Below are 18,063 nucleotides of genomic sequence, written 5' to 3'. Positions count from 1 at the left end.
GCCCGTCCCTTGTTCCTGGTGCTACAGCACCACACCCTGTCTCCCACCTACCAGCGAGCTGCACCCCACGGCTGTTTGACATGGTATTACCTTGTTTCCCAACTTTCTGAAGACGTCCTGGGCTAACCAGGAGTCCTGGAAGTCAACCTTGGGGGGAGCTCGGCCACAGTCCAGGTCATGAGGAACCCTTCCCATAAGGAGCACAACCTCCCAAAGACACAGGCCCAGTCCAGGGGCGGAAGAACCCACCCGCAGGTGTCCTGTGGTGATGGAGACCTTGAGTCTCGAATCTTTTCCAACGATGGGCTGATCCCATCTGAGTGCTCATCCTGCCCTTCCACTCCAGGACGACTCTAGCGGCCCAGCCGGCTCATGGGGCCAGGACTGAGTACAAATACCTGCACCCCAGGAGCTCACCGGTCTCTTCCCAAGGCCTCCCAGGGCACAGCAGCACCGCATCCTTCAGGATCAGAGCCTGGGTGCAGAACCCGGGAAGCCGGCAGGTCCCCACACTAGCTGCCCCAAGCTGGACATCAGGGGGTTTGACACACAGATGACTCGGCCAATTGTGGCTGATAACACAGGATCAAGGGAATCCCATGGATGGGAAGCTTGAGTGTTTTCAACAAAGAATGTGCCAAGCGTACACACGGGAAGGAAAAAAGTGCTCCCTGTGGCCGCCTCTGGGCCCCACTTTCAAAGTACATGAAAAGGGTCTGTGTTCTTAAGATGACAGAATCAGTCAATTAATGACCAGATGAAACGATGGCCAGCAGCAGTGACTCCATGGTGCTGACAGATGCAGGCTGTGCACACTGGGCTTGCTTCATCTGGGACCACCCTGAGGGAAGAAGCAAAGCATGCCCCCGGCCAAGTCCTCAGTTTAAATCAGATTATTATGACCCTGTCACAGGAAGGAAGGCCACAGCGTGCAGTCCATGTTTTAGGAACCGTCCACGAATCTGGACAACTCAGTACCTGCCGATGCCGGCGGCCTAGAGGCCTCAGGGAGAAGCACCAAGTAAAGCCCACTGACGGCCCGGGAGGCCCACGCCACAGCGGCTCAGATGCAACCCGCCACCAAGAACAGGCCACATTCCACACACAGGCTGACAACTCACACACATGCACATACACACGCCTGCACACACAGGCATTCCTATGAACACACTTGCACAAGCACACACATGCACACAAAAGTGCACACACCCATGCACACACACATGGGCACACAATGGATGCACAGGCACACCTATTAACACACATAAGTGCACACACCCATGTGCACCACATGCACACACAAGTGCAATCACAAGAAAATACCTGCAAAGCACACTGTGAACACACTTGCACAACCACACACTTGCACACAAAAGTGCACAAACATGAGCAAACTCATGCATGCCCAGGCACCTGTGAACATGTTTGCACAAGTACACACATGCACACACAAGTGCACACATGCATGCACATGCACACCTGTGAATATACACACAAGTGCACATGCTCATGTGCACACACATTCCCACACAAGTGCACACGCCCACGTGCACATGAGCAAACACATGCATGCCCAGGCACACCTGTGAATACACTTGCACAAGCACACACATGCACACACAAGTGCATACATATGCATGCCCAAGCATGCCTGTGAACATACACACAAGTGCACATGCCTACATGCACACTCATGGGTACATACATGCATGCACAGACACAACTGTGAACACACACACACACACAAGTGCATACACCCACATGCACACACATGGGCACACACATACATGCACAGGCATGCCTGTGAACACACACATGCACACACAAGTGCACACGCCCACATGCATGCACATGGGCACACACAGGCATGCCTGTAAACACACATGCACACACACACAGTGTTCATAAGGGACCCCATTAGCAGTAACTAGTTTCTACCAAAGGTCAAACTGTTTGTGCATCTTAAAATACACATCTTGGAAAAGACAGAAATGTCTTAAAGTACACTCAATATTCCAGAGGTCTCTAAAGGGGAAAATACTGGAAATGTTTTGTCTAAGTTTTATAAAATATTTCTTGGCTTCTAGAAAAGCAGGAAAAGAAAAGAAAAAAATTACAGGGCAAAGAAATTCTAACACAAACCTAATAACCCTGGTGAATAAAAAATATAATTAGATGGAACCCACTAATTAGATGGCACTAGTTTAATGTGCCTGTACCTTTGCCTAAAATAATGCACCAGAGGATAAAAATTCTTTGAAAATATCCTGTACTTAGGGTATTTTTGCTCTAATACTAAAAATACAATTGTAATGGCCCCGTACCTGAGCGTTCAGCCACTCTATTTTAAGCTGTCATTTGAGATTTCCCACTTTTTACACTCTAAAATTACAAGTGGAATCGGAGCCCGCTCGGGCAACGTCTCCAGGCACATCCTTCAGCAGCGTGCACCTGGGAGACCCTGAAGAAGCCAACTCCTGACTGGGTTCCCAGTGACGTGGGTCCACAAGCCTGGGCTCCCGCCCCAGGAAGGCACCCCGAAGTCCGTCCAGCACGGGGACAGGTGCACACTGCCACCACAGACCACTTCTCTCCAAGCAGTGACTCTGGCCGCGTTATGTGCACTCTGTGACATGCAGCCACCGGCACCGCCCCAGGGGTCCTTAAAGTGCTAAGGGTGACAATGCCCACAAGGGCCAGCACAGAGTCTGCCGGCAGTGCTGGCCCCAGGACGCACACGGGAGGTGGCCGCCCAGCGAGGGCAGCCTGGCTGTCAATCAGCATCTGATCAGCCTGCTCGGGGATGCCACCAGGGCTCCTTCAAGCCCTAACTTAAAAGCATTAAGTGTTCAGAACCCTTCAGACAGAAGGAAAAAGTTGTTTCAGTGTGTTTCTTCAAATTAAAACTGAGAAAACAAGGGTCCATACACAGGTCACTGTGCTTCTCCGTGACGTCGTTTTCTGACCAGGACAATGCCAGAAAGCAACACGTTTTTCTTCCAAGTTGATTTTTTTTTTACAGAAATAAGTTAGACATTTGGGGACTTCTCTCCTCGACACCAAAGTGAGGAAATACAATAACCGCCTACGGCACCGACAGCCACGGCCATGTCCCAGGAGGAAGTCTACCCCACAGCCTTTCCGTCTGGACAGGAGGGCACGGACACTGCCACAGGTGCCTGGAGACCCACCCTGTGGCTTCCTGGGGAACGCCCAGGCAGGCGAAGACACTAGCCTCAGGGTGCACAGCACCAGGCCTGCGCGGCTCTGGGGAGATCCCAGGGAGCCTCCGACAGGACGGCACGGGATGCGGGCCCCAGATCACCCAGAAGGACGTCCTCGGTCTGCAGGTGCACCACCAAAATGCCCCCACTCCTTTCTCACGAGGCCCCCTCAGGCCTGGGACCCCAACTGCAGAAGAATTAGGTTTTCTGACCATAAAGGACAGTTGTGTGCAAATCTACTGACATCATCTATAGGGAAACAGAAAAATAACCCACATAGACAGGCTGGCTACTTTTCTGGCTCTTGGATCTGTATTCCACTCGTTTTCATTATGTTGTCTGCATGACGGACCTGGATCCACTACTCAAATTTGGGAAAACCACTTCCAAGACGGAGAAGGTGCTGCTCTGCTCTCCCAGGGAGGGCCAAGAGCTGAGGTCGAAGGCCGTTCTGAAGCGCGTTGAGGACCTTCCCATCTGATTCCTGCCCTCTCTCCGTCGTGAAGCCGAGGTTTGCTGACCTGGGCCAGGCAGAGCTCATCTAGTGGCCAAGCCGGAGCACAGTGTGGGTCACGTGCCCATCAGGCCCCAGCTGCTCACACGAGCCCACCGGGCTGTCTTCAGACCACGGAGAAAGGTTCACCCAACCACGAGAAAGACTCTGAAGGTCGCCCCCTCCCTTCCACTGTTCTCATTCCCATGTACCAGAAGGAGCACGTGCCACCAAAGCTGATGACTGTTCTGCAGGTGCCATCGATTTCCAAAGCAAAACACAGCAAGTCACCCAAGAGCAAGTCACACTGACAGGTAAGGGGAGGAAAGAGAGTCGGCACGGTTCCCCTGACTCCTGGGCCCCCATGGAGAAGCCACCTGCCACCCTCTCCGATTCCAGAGAGTGAACCCCAGGCTGGTCCTTCTCTGAGGAGGGTGGTTCTGGGGTTGCAGCTGAACTCTGTCCAGTCTCAGGCTCTTACTCACCAGAAACAGAAACTAAGTCGACAGCTCAGGAGAGGAGCCAGGCCTCGGGGTGTCTGGAAACGCGGAGGGCAGATGTGCTGTCACCATCACTCGGCCGCTGCTGGCATTTAGCCTGCAGGTCCCAGGGACTAAAAGTCCCACAGGGTGCCAGATGGCCCGTCGGGACACAAGCGACACCGTCCAATGCCAACTCCTTCTGAGAAGCCGGGTTTAGACGGACAGAGGGTGGACTCACTGTTCCTGACCCTCCAAGGCTCTGCACTGGTGCCCCCGGGAGTGGTTTCCTGGGTCTGGCTGGGACGGAAGTGAGGGCTCTGCCTGAAGTTGCTTAGTATTTCAAGATTTCTCCAGCTGAGAAAACATCTGCCGGCCTACTGGGACCAGATGGAAACCACTGCAGAACCGCTCACACGGGTTTAGGCTCACTGACCAGTGAGGGTGGAAGGGATAGAGGCTTCGTCATGTGTAGTCACAGTCACATGGCATGGAGTCTACCACAGCTGAAAAAACATGATAACGGAGATCCACACACAAATATGGACATAGACCTTCTCTGCAGTTTAGATCCAGGAGAGAGCGGGCTGGGTCGGCCTTTCTCAGCCCAAGTGCTGAGTTCAAGACAAGGGCATTTTGAAGACCTATGAATCTTTTGTAAAAAATGTTTTACTTTTGTGTTTTCAAACTGATCACAATTACGACAAGAACAGGTGGAAGAGCAGGCCTTAAATTATTGGAGTGACCATAAATAAAATGGCCCTGCAATCTTGGCACACAGGTTGACATTTGTGTTCATAAAAAAGCAAAGCAGGTGAGCTTATCATGCAAATGTTTCCCACCAAGTCAAACCCATGCTGCAGGAGGAAAGCCCCAATCTGTCCATAGACCCAGCGAGAGAGCCAAGTCTTCCCAGGGCCGCTGCGGCCAAGGCCCGGCCCTGGGCTGGGCCCCACTGACCCTGCAAGGGAAGCAACGCATCTGCATCAGCTGTGGTTTTATTATTTTGTTCAAGATTAAACTAAAATTTGTTTTGGTATTACAGTTGCACAAATTCTGTGACTATGACTAAATCATGCCTACTTTTATTTATTCTAGGAATTTCACATGCAACTCACAGTAAAATAAAAGGAAGTCAGCCCTAGATATGGAAGACATCTAGAACTTGTGGGCCTTCCCACATCACTTTCTTCTGAGAATTCTGACCCCACCCCTGATGGACAGACCACACTACAGGCGACCTGCCTGGCCCAGAGTGAGCAGATGACCCAAGCAAGGCCAGGGTAATTTGGGGAGGATTGATATGAATAAAAATATATCTCCAATACCAGAGGCTCAATGCTCACCTGAGCTACCAGGAAGAAACCTTCCGGGCACCTGGAGAAACCAACAGAATAGGCCAACACAGTGCAGGCCACGGAGGGATGGACCCAGAACAGAGAGGGCAGACGGCACACGGAGAGATAAGAGCACACACAGAGACCGACAGACAGGCAGGACAGGGGATGGGTGGAAGGAAGGGCAGACAGATGGACGAACAGAGACATAGACAGGATAGAGGGTGGGTGGAGGGAAGGACAGATGGATGAAGAGAGCCACACAGACAGGACAGATGGTGGGTATAGGGAAGGGCAGATGGATGGATGGATAGACAGACAGGACAGATGGTGGGTGGAGGGAAGGGCAGGATGGACAGACAGACAGGACAGATGGTGGGTAGAGGGAAGGACAGATGGATGGATAGATAGACAGACAGGACAGATGGTGGGTGGAGGGAAGGGCAGGATGGACAGATAGACAGGACAGATGGTGGGTAGAGGGAAGGGAAGACAGATGGATGGATAGACAGACAGACAAACAGTACAGATGGTGGGTAGAGGGAAGAGAAGACAAATGGATGCATAGACAGACAGACAGGACAAATGGTGGGTGGAGGAAAGGGCAGGATGGATAGATAGACACAGGACACATAGTGGGTAGAGGAAAGGGCAGAGGGATAGATGGACAGATAGACAGGACAGATGGTGGGTGGAGGGAAGAGCAGATGATGGGTGGATGGATAGATAGACACAGATAAATAGGACAGGTGGTGGGTGGAGGGAAGGGCAGGATGGATAGATAGACACAGGACACATAGTGGGTAGAGGAAAGGGCAGAGGGATAGATGGACAGATAGACAGGACAGATGGTGGGTGGAGGGAAGAGCAGATGATGGGTGGATGGATAGATAGACACAGATAAATAGGACAGGTGGTGGGTGGAGGGAAGGGCAGGATGGATGGACAGATAGACAGGACAGATGGTGGGTGGAGGGAAGGTAAGAGAATGGATGGATAGACAGATGTTGACAGTCAGGACAGATGGTGGGTGGATAGATAGATAGACACAGATAGAACAGATGGTGGGAGGAGGGAAGGGCTGATGGATGGATGGATAGACACAGGACACATAGTGGGTAGAGGAAAGGGCAGAGGGATAGATGGACAGATAGACAGGACAGATGGTGGGTGGAGGGAAGAGCAGATGATGGGTGGATGGATAGATAGACAGGACAGATGGTGGTGGAGGGAAGAGCAGACGATGGATGGATGGATGAATAGATAGACACAGATAAATAGGACAGGTGGTGGGTGGAGGGAAGGGCAGGATGGATGGACAGATAGACAGGACAGATGGTGGGTGGAGGGAAGGTAAGAGAATGGATGGATAGACAGATATTGACAGTCAGGACAGATGGTGGGTGGATAGATAGACACAGATAGAACAGATGGTGGGAAGAGGGAAGGGCTGATGGATGGATGGATAGACATAGATAGACAGGACAGATGGTGGGAGGAGGGAAGGACAGATGGATGGATGGATAGACACAGATAGACAGGACAGATGGTGGGTGGAGGGAAGGACAGATGGATGGATGGATAGACACAGATAGACAGGACAGATGGTGGGAGGAGGGAAGGACAGATGGATGGATGGATAGACATGGATAGACAGGACAGATGGTGGGTGGAGGGAAGGACAGATGGATGGATGGATAGACATGGATAGACAGGACAGATGGTGGGTGGAGGGAAGGACAGATGGATGGATGGATAGACACGGATAGACAGGACAGATGGTGGGTGGAGGGAAGGACAGATGGATGGATGGATAGATAGACAGGACAGATGGTGGGTGGAGGGAAGGACAGATAGATGGATGGATAGACATGGATAGACAGGACAGATGGTGGGTGGAGGGAAGGACAGATGGATGGATAGATAGATAGACACAGACAGACAGGACAGATGGTGGGAGGAGGGAAGGACAGATGGATGGATGGATAGATAGACAGGACAGATGGTGGGTGGAGGGAAGGACAGATAGATGGATGGATAGACATGGATAGACAGGACAGATGGTGGGAGGAGGGAAGGACAGATGGATGGATGGATAGACACAGATAGACAGGACAGATGGTGGGTGGAGGGAAGGACAGATGGATGGATGGATAGACACAGATAGACAGGACAGATGGTGGGTGGAGGGAAGGACAGATGGATGGATAGACACAGATAGACAGAACTGATGGTGGGTGGAGGGAAGGACAGATGGATGGATGGATAGACACGGATAGACAGGACAGATGGTGGGTGGAGGGAAGGACAGATGGATGGATGGATAGACATAGATAGACAGGACAGATGGTGGGTGGAGGGAAGGACAGATGGATGGATAGACACAGATAGACAGAACTGATGGTGGGTGGAGGGAAGGACAGATGGATGGATGGATAGACACGGATACACAGGACAGATGGTGGGTGGAGGGAAGGACAGATGGATGGATGGATAGACATAGATAGACAGGACAGATGGTGGGTGGAGGGAAGGACAGATGGATGGATAGACACAGATAGACAGAACTGATGGTGGGTGGAGGGAAGGACAGATGGATGGATGGATAGACACGGATAGACAGGACAGATGGTGGGTGGAGGGAAGGACAGATGGATGGATGGATAGACACGGATAGACAGGACAGATGGTGTGTGGAGGGAAGGACAGATGGATGGATGGATAGACACAGATAGACAGAACAGATGGTGGGAGGAGGGAAGGACAGATGGATGGATGGATAGACATGGATAGACAGAACAGATGGTGGGAGGAGGGAAGGACAGATGGATGGATGGATAGACACGGATAGACAGGACAGATGGTGGGAGGAGGGAAGGACAGATGGATGGATGGATAGACACAGATAGACAGAACAGATGGTGGGAGGAGGGAAGGACAGATGGATGGATGGATAGACATGGATAGACAGGACAGATGGTGGGTGGAGGGAAGGACAGATGGATGGATAGACACAGATAGACAGAACTGATGGTGGGAGGAGGGAAGGACAGATGGATGGATGGATAGACACGGATAGACAGGACAGATGGTGGGAGGAGGGAAGGACAGATGGATGGATGGATAGACACAGATAGACAGAACAGATGGTGGGAGGAGGGAAGGACAGATGGATGGATGGATAGACATGGATAGACAGGACAGATGGTGGGTGGAGGGAAGGACAGATGGATGGATGGATAGACATGGATAGACAGGACAGATGGTGGGTGGAGGGAAGGACAGATGGATGGATGGATAGACATGGATAGACAGGACAGATGGTGGGTGGAGGGAAGGACAGATGGATGGATGGATAGACACGGATAGACAGGACAGATGGTGGGTGGAGGGAAGGACAGATGGATGGATGGATAGATAGACAGGACAGATGGTGGGTGGAGGGAAGGACAGATAGATGGATGGATAGACATGGATAGACAGGACAGATGGTGGGTGGAGGGAAGGACAGATGGATGGATAGATAGATAGACACAGACAGACAGGACAGATGGTGGGAGGAGGGAAGGACAGATGGATGGATGGATAGATAGACAGGACAGATGGGGGGTGGAGGGAAGGGCAGATGGAAGGACAGATAGATGAAGAATGGGTGGAAGGATGGGTGGTGGACAGACAGATGGATGATAGATAGAGGTAGGCAGATAGAAACAGAATCTTGGCAAGATTATTCGATCAACTGAATGAACAATTAAGCCAATTCTGTGGGACTTAAATGATATGAGTCAATTTTGTACTGGTTACTTATGACCAATTTTGAACTGGTTTGGTTACTTATGTTATGGATAGACATAGAAAGGAGACGGTGGGTGGAGGTGACCAAAAGCCTTCTCACTCCTATCCTGGAGATTGATAAGAATGTCTTTCTTCAACAAGGACACGTTGCTTAAGTTTGAGAAATGGATTGTATGCTGTCCTGTGACTCTGCAGTCAAAGGCCTTATGTATGTGCAAGCATGTGCACGTGTGTGTGTCTGTGCATGTGTGTGCCTGAGTGTGCACATGTGCATGCTCTAATTATTTCATCAGCTCAGAAGACCAGGTCCTTCTCTCCTCAGCCAGTTGTTCAACAGAGAGAGAATTATATTTTGTATAATTATATTTTGTATAATTGTCACTTGGAAGATGAGATCAAATGAGGATCTTTCTTCTCCAAAGATAAGGCATAACAAAATTGTTCAGAGTAGGTGCAAAGATTACTTTCTGATTAGAATTAAGGGAAGACTCCCTTCTCCAAAGAATAAAGAAGTTAACAATGGCAAATAAGGTTTAATAAAGAGTTCACCCCAAACTAAAAGCCAGAGAAATATTTGTCTTTTTAAAAGGCCTCTAAAACCTTTTTAGAATATTTAACAAAATGATTCTTTTTAATATTTATTTTTAGGTGTAGATGGACACAACACAATGCCTTTTATTTTTATGTGGTGCTGAGGATCGAACCTGGGTCCTGCCCATGCTAGGCGAGTGCTCTACTGCTGAGCCACAATCCCAGCCCTTTACAAAATGATTCTTATCAACTCAACACTCAGTTTGTGTATCTGCCTTAAACATTTGTTTGGCAATAAATATAAATTCCTAACATTCAAAGAAAATGGACAAAGCGCTCAGGATGAGACACCAAGAGGGCAAATGAGATTGCAGAGCAAAATATCAAGTGAGTGACTCACATGGAAAGACTTTCTTCAATTTTATTCCCAGGTATGTAGCTCACAGGCTTGTCCCTGAGAACCTGAGATGCCTACCAAAGTGACACCACCGAGAGAAACTGCAGCCGAGCAGCTGCACTAGTGTCACAGAGAAGAGTCGCTGCTCAGTCCCCACCACCCGTCCTCGCTAGGTTGGCTTAGCGGTCCTGCGCTACTGCCCAGGGAGAGGCCCTGTCCTCCGGTCAGCTCCGAGAGGAAAACAATTGCAACTCAGTTATAATGACAGGTTTAATAAATTATTAGGCCCAGAGTGTCTGCAGTATAAACTAATAAGTGCCAAGGAGTTCTGTTTAGCCTTCCCGTCTACAAAAGAAATCACTCAGAGCGCACGGCAGTGGAGCACAGCTCCAAGCTAACCGATGAGGCTTCTTATTATCATCAGACCGGGGTGAAGGCACAACTGTCACGCAATTTGAAAAAAATTTCAAATATTTTAAAAGACATGATGTTAGAAACCAGAGTCAAATTTAGGTGGAATTATTCAAAAAAGGAAGTTTTGTTGCCTAACATAATCAAAAGGCAAAAATGTTCCTGATTCTGAAGTGCTGTGCAAATTACCTTCTGAAAACACTGGCAATTTCTACAGATCTTCAGATCACAAACAGAAAAGGGAGCTATTCATTTTACAGCAAGCCTACTTAGATCTGCTATACTGAGGAAATCAGCTTATTTCAAGATACCCATCTGTGATTAACACTTATTGCATTATATCTCCAGAGTTTCAAGAATCATGATCATGCAGTTCAGGCCCTAAAATGAGCCTGAATCTGAACTTTAGAGACAGTACAGAAAGAGGGTGATGGGCTGCCTACTTCCAGGGCACCTGTGGATTCCTCTCGGCAGGAAGAATCCTACCCTCTGGAGAGGTCAGAGGCCCTGAAGGCAGCATAGAGCTGGCCCTATGGACCCTGCTACACACAGCACAGGGAGAAAAGGCCATTCTGCACCAGAATCGCCATGGTAAAATATTACAAATAAGATCAACCTTTCACAAGAGCCTTTGCCTAACAGAATACGCGTAACAAATCATTCGTCTGAACCCTGTGGAAAACGTTTATATCCCTATCTAATTATAGAAACAATCATTTTTAAGAATGGATAGCAATATTTATTTTATATCCATCATCTGAGTTTAATATAAACACTTTCCACATAAAAATGCTGCAGGTTTTAGAAATGAGAAAAGAATGGCAAAGAAAAAAGAAAGAAGAAGAATCCCAAATGGAGGACCTTGAACTTAACTCATTCAGCACAGCTTTGCAGTGTCAAATAAAACAACCACCACAGAGAGCTGCGTGGGAGTGGAAAAGTTCTGTTTCTGGACTTTGACCCACGCTGTCATAAAAGCTGTCCTCACTGAATCTCTCCCACTTCCATTATATGTCAAATACTCTTCAGCTTTTGCCTGCTACAAAACAAAGCAATAAAAAGTCAACCATGTCATCCCACAATACGAGTGACCTAAAACATCACCCGCAGTCACAGGCTGATTCCTAACTCAGGAAAGGTAAGGTTATTCTCGTAGGCTGTTAAGAATCACAGCAGCTGCTGGAGGCATTAGCACAGGAAGGCTCCACCTGGAAGTGCGAGGCCTGGGTGCAGAGCACCAGGCCCCAGGACTGCAGACCGTGTGCCAGAGCCAGCCAGGCCCTTCGCAGGGCCACCCTCAAAGGCACATCAACAGGTTATGATTACTTAAAAACATCTATTTCCATGCTGGAAACTAAAGCTTTTAATGAGCTGCTTAGCTCTGTATTTAAGATAATTACAGGAAACAATGTAATTATACAGCATGACTGTGTTCAAGGACAACCAAAATCCACAGGTTTTGAAAAGAGCTCAGGAATACCAGAACCCACTGAGGTAGCTCATTTGGTGTGCAGGTAGGATACAGGCATGTGTGAATGTCAATGGCAATGATTAAATAATGCAGAAATACTTCTGCAGCAAGTCTGGGTGCTGATGGACATCTGAAAGAATCTAAGTCTTAAAATATTCCACATGACTCTGTAGAACTGTTCTGTTTCATGAATTTCCCAAATCACACATACAGTTTTCATTTTACACTTACCAAGACTAACAAAGTGATCTGCACTTCTAATTAAAAAAAAAAAAAAAAAAAACTTAGCTAAGAAGTGAAAATGTTCACCATAAATCTTACCTCAGTGTGGACCAAACTGGGCTTAGTAGTTTGCATGTTTATAAACAACTAATATTCAACTTCTTGTTCTTATTTTAAAAGACTGCAGTTAATGACATTTAGTACAAAGCCAAACGGGAATACTATCTCTCAGAGTTCTCAGCCTACACCAAAATCCTCAGATTATGCTCTTTACAGCAACAACCTTCAGCCCTTCCTAACTGCTAAAGCTAAAGGCCTGCAGGGCTCTAAAATAGTGTGCACTTTCGTTTTCCAACGTGTATTCAACATGAACTCTTTGGTTAAGAACACACACACACACACACACACACACACACACACACCCCATGCAATGTTCTGCCAACATCAACTGTAATATAGATATGGGGGTGGGTTGGAGTGTTAGTGATCTAAACTTTACAGTGCATCCGAATTTTGAGAGCTGGGATTTTAATCCTATATCACTTGGAAGAAAACGCAATGGCAGGAAATGTAACAACAACTTTGCAACACTTTCAAAGTTTAGAGGGCTCTGCTGTGAGGGCCCTGGTATATTACAAATAACAAAACACGAAGCCATTAACTTCAAGAGTAAAACAGACAGGGACATCCACGCTGATGTACCAACAAACTAGCTCATTCTCTGAACTGTTAATAATCTATCTAAAGAACGTCTCCCACATGCTCCACACTGTCCCGGGGCCTCTCCAAGACTGCCCTCTGCTCAAAGAGCGGCTTCTGGGACTGTGACAGTGCCCGTCGGGACCTCACTAGGACAGAGGCCCTGGGGTAGAAGGTTGACCCCTGAGGATTGCTGGCTCACAGCAATTGATGGTTCCAGATGAAGGTGGGCTCAGGGTCCCACCCTAGCTCACGGAGAAGTGCTGTTTATAGAGAAACCACTTTCCTCTCAAGGCTAGGCTCTGACCGCTCTGGATTCAGGATTCTGGAGGTAGAAGGAGAAATCGGGAAAGAGGATCGAAACAGGAGGGGGTGGGCACCTTGAAGGGGGTGAGATTTGCCCCCCCCCACCCGCGCGAGGGTTGGCCTGTCCAAAAAAAGAAAAGAAAAACTAAAGATATTAAATCTACACTAACTCTGAACATTCTTTGGAAAAACAGGATTTAAGAAGGCCGGATCTAAGACCCCAAGCAATACCTCTGCACGTCGCGCTGTCCCTTCCCAACCAGGCATCTCCCGCGATGCGCCCCAGGCGCCCCACCCGCGCCGGGGAGCAGAAGGGGAGCGCAGCAAGTACCTGGTCTTGTCTCCAAAGGGCAGCATCGCGGGCGCCCAGGGTCACACTCCAGGAGGCTCCCAGGGAGGGTGCGACCAGGTGCAGCCGCTTCGGGGCTCCTGTCCCCGCCGTGTGCGGGCCGCGCGGAGGAGCGCCCCGCAGCGCGGCGGCCGCGCCGGCCCTGGAGAACGCGCCCGCCGGCGGCCGCTCCAGCATCGCCACCGGCCCGCGGGCCGGCACTGGGCGAGGCGCGCGCGGCCTCCCCCAGAGGGGCGCGGGCCGCACACTCCCAGGTCCGCGCGCGGGAGCCGCCCGTGCCCCGGCCCCGCGCTGCCTCCGCAGGCTCCGGGGGACCCGCCCGCCGCGCGCCCTCTGCTCCACCCTTCTGGCCCCTCTGAGCCAGTCTCAGTTCCTCCAACTCCTCAGCGACCGTTTCCCACGCGCGCCACTGCCCGGTGTGCCGTCGCCTCCCAACGCGCAGGCTCCCGCCCCGCCCCACAGGGCCCCGGCGCTTGGCCCCGGACCAGGCAGCGCAAGCGCGGGTCTCCGCGGGGCCGAGAGCCCGGGTCCAGTGCCACGGCACCGCCCTCCCGCCTGTGTGCGCGCCGCGAGCCCCCGAGCCGCCTGCGGTGAGCCAGCGAGAGAAAGAAAGCGCGCGGGGTAGCCGGGGACTGGAAGGGGCCAGAGGCGACGCACTTACTCCGGGAGGACTCGGGCAGTCGTGGCCGCGGGCTTCCCGGGCGCGTCCCCACCCGCTTCCCCGCCCCGCGGCCAGGACAAGGGGCGCGGGGGAGGAGCGGGGACCGAGCGGCAGCGGCGCTTCCGGAGCGGGAAAGGGGGCAGAAGCTGTTTGGATTCTGCTAAGAGGATTTAGGGGGACCCGGGAATGGAGGCGGAAGGAAGACCCTCGAGCGCGATGCGAACAAATGATCTCGCTTAGGGGAACGCCCAGGGCTTGGGGACAGGGGTCGCAAGCACGTTTTTGTGTTTGAACTTTGTGAGCGAGTCGGATTGAACCCCACGCTTTAGTTTCACGACCGGGCAGGCTTCAAGTCGAGTCCGCGCCACACCAGGGGACTGAGGACCTACTTCCCGGGACAGCGGCCTGGGCAGGGGTCCCGGAGTGGTGGGCGGGGAGAAGGTCGGCCGCGAGAGACCAGCAGGCCACGCTCCAGCCGGCGGGTCTCGGCGGTCCTTCTTACCTGGTGGCCTTTCTAACAAAGTAGGAAGAGGTGAAGTCCCGGTGGTCGTCCAGCCAGGCTTCCACCCAGTCCGGGTCCGGCCGCCCGGGGTCCGGGCCCGCGCGGTCCATGGCGCTCGGGGCTGCCTTCCGCCCGGGTCCCTCCCGGAGCTGCGTGCGCGCGACCCTCCCCGCCTCGCGGCGCCGGCCCTGGGGAGCGCCCGGGGCCACCTCGCGCCCCGCCCCGGCCCGCAGGCCCAGGTGTGGAGGGCGGGGCCGCACAGCCGCCGCGCCCGGGGTGTGGCGAGGACCGGGCACCGCGTGCCGCTCCCGGGCAGCGGCGGCGACTGCGGGCTCGGGAGGCAGCGGCTGCAGGAGGCGGCGGCCGCTGGGGTGCGCCTGTGCGCCGGCTGCGGGGCGCGCGGGTGTGTCGGCGAGGTCCCGCTGCGGGCGGGCAAGGTCACCGAGGGGCGCCCCTCCGGAGCCCAGAGGCGGAGGTAGCGAGCCCACGCGAAAGTGAGACGCTGCGGCTCGGGCAGCCCTGCTCAGCGCGCGGGCTACTTGGACTTCCCAGCCCGCAGAACCGTCTGCCGCTTGTGACCCAGACCCGATAGTTATCACACCACAGACCCGCGCTCCCAGGAGCACTGGAAGGAAGCCCACGGGGCGCAGCTCCGCCCTCCAGGAGAGGGGTGGGGAGAAGCGAGGCGCGTGCTGCCACCCGGACAGGCCCGCGGCTAGCTGTGGGCCTCTGACAGACCGTGCCCTGCTTGAAGCTAACAGTCCTAAGGGCATTTAGTGTTGCATCAAACACCCTTCTCATAACTGGAAAAGATTTTCAGGAAAAAAAAAAAGGCAAACAAAGCCGGAATGACAGCCAAAGTTAGGAAACCAGGACACCTCTGCACAGTTAGGTCAGCTGGAAAGACCAGAGCTGCCGGGCAGTGGAAGCACAGTTCAATTTTACACTGATCCGTCACTTTCATTTAACTGGAATTAACATCGCCTCAAAAATACCCAGTGGAAAAACTCAGCCTTCTTACCCTATTTTGTGTAGCCTATTGTGCTGTGTGTGTGTGTGTGTGTGTGTGTGTGTGTGTTTTAGAAATACGGAACTGGTTTCTTTCTTTGTCTCATCCTGATCTTCCTGTTGCGAATTTGCAGTTTAATATGGCATTTTGCAATGACCTAATTTGGGGGCAGAATTAAATCTGGGGTGTATGTTGCACAATGTGTGAATGACACCATTAGCAGTGATACACCAGAGCGATTTAGCTGACATACTTTCAGCAAACTCCCTTCAAAGTACCCTTGGCAAGAATGTAAGACATTACTCACTCCATGGAAACACATAATTAGATTGATAATATGGGGACTTTGAGAAATTCCTTCCAATCCTTCCATACAAGGGCTTATTTTCCTGCATCTAATGATTATCCTTTTGTAATCTGGGTTCCTCTGAAACTTGAAAGTTGTGTGCAAGTAAACAACCCACGTGTGAAGGAGAGTGGCCAACTAGCTACTGGGACAGTGGCCACAGTGCTCAGGAAGAGGAGGCTTTACCCCTCCCTGCTCAGCCTGGTGGAGGTCCATGCCTCCTCCTTGCTGAACATCAGTTCATTTAAAATTGCAACTCAAGACTGGATTTTTGGCTTGAATTGATTGCTTTGGTTGGCTGCTTTGGTGAAACAAACAGGTGTAACAACTTGAATCTGTATCCCTCTCCAAAGTTCATGTTGAAATGTCAAGCTCAGTGCACAGACCTGGAAGTCTGTGCCCTTATGAATGGCCCATGAATGGGCTCCAGGGGGCAAGTTTGCCCTTCCGTCCCTTCCACCATGCCAGGAGCAACACTGGCCCTGCAGAGGCCCAGGGCAGCCCTCACTAGACTGCAGCTCTGCCATGCCTTTGTCTTGGCCTTTCCAGCCCGCAGAACTGTCTGCCGTTTGTGACCCAGACCAGATAGTATTTTCTTATCACAGCACAATGGACTGAGACCATGGCAATATTCCAATGTCCCTTTTCTCCCCTATCCTGAAAGCCCTACATGACCGGAAACAGGAAGGGCTGAAGAATGGCTGAGGGTGAGATAGTCCCTGGATTCTGCCATCGGTGATGCCCAGGCTTCAAGGCCCAAGTGGTGGCAGAGGTGGGGATGGGGTTACTGAGAAGGCCTGTCGCCTGAAAGACACGCCACAGGGCACCGGGACAGGGCATTTCAGCCTACTACGGTCTCCAGGAAGCCAGGCAGAATCCCTAGTGGTCCCTCCTGGAGCCAGGCCATGCCCTGAAGGGGAGCGTCTTGAACTGGCCTTTCCTCTCGTTCTCAGCCCGCCTTCCTTCTTCTTCCACTTTCCCCTGTCCCTTGTCTTAACTTGTTGATGGACGATGCTCTAAACATCTCCAACCTTGTTTTGGAATGAGGTGAAGAATAAATAACAATTGTTCCCAGGAAATAAATTGAAAAATGCTCTTGATACTATTTATAACAAGTAAATGTGCTGTGACTTCACACAGCCCTCGACACCCTGTGTTCCCACTGTAGAAGGAAGACTCCACTCTCACGTGTCAGTCAACTTTCCAGTACTCTACTGGACCCTGAGGGAGCCTACCATGAGGAACGACTCCTCTCAGCTCCGTTTTGGGGGCTCCATTCATTTAGGCCTGGGGCCCACAGCACATCATGGTGGAAGCACATGCAGAGGTGGCCCATCCACCTCCTGAAGGGAGAGGAGGCAGCCGACTCCCACCCGGCCCAGCACCTCCCACCAGGCCCCACCTCACGGTGCTCACTGCAGTCTGAGCCTTTGGCATCTGGTTAGGGACACTCCAGCTCCAGGGGACAGACACAGTGGGCCAGGTTCACATCACCTGGCTGCCCACCTCTTCTGGGGATAGTTTTGGTCTACAACTGGAAGAAGCAGATAATCAAATGCCTTTTCCCAAAAAGAGAACAGAGGTGGCAAGAGCCACTCTGCAGTCCCTGCTCACTAACACCACCCACTGTCTGCGTTCCTGCTGCAGACTGCACCATGCAGGTGACAGGCACACTAAGCAACTTTATGCCAATAAATTCAATAATCAACACAAATTGGACAAAGTCCTTGGAGGGAAATCTAACCCCAAATGATACAGGATGAAATTAGAAATTTCACTGAAATGGAATTCAATAACATATTGATTTTAACTACTTAAAATGCTGTCTATA

General features: G+C 51.5%; 1 protein-coding gene across 1 annotated transcript in view; it reads right to left on the bottom strand.

The window, feature by feature from the left end:
* The window catches only part of PDE5A (phosphodiesterase 5A), a 92,524-nt gene extending 77,009 nt beyond the window's left edge, over window positions 1-15,515 (bottom strand). The window contains exon 1 of the mRNA XM_081304413.1: window positions 14,878-15,515. Coding sequence (XP_081160539.1) covers window positions 14,878-14,987 — 110 coding nt within the window. The 5' untranslated portion in view covers window positions 14,988-15,515. The remainder of the gene's footprint in view (window positions 1-14,877) is intronic.
* Window positions 15,516-18,063: the final 2,548 nt, after the last annotated feature.

This window comes from Spermophilus citellus, assembly GCF_964194105.1.
Source record: "Spermophilus citellus genome assembly, chromosome: 8".
Classification (NCBI taxonomy): domain Eukaryota; kingdom Metazoa; phylum Chordata; class Mammalia; order Rodentia; family Sciuridae; genus Spermophilus; species Spermophilus citellus.
Note: the sequence above shows the minus strand (reverse complement) of the source record. Positions and strands in the feature narration are given on the sequence as shown.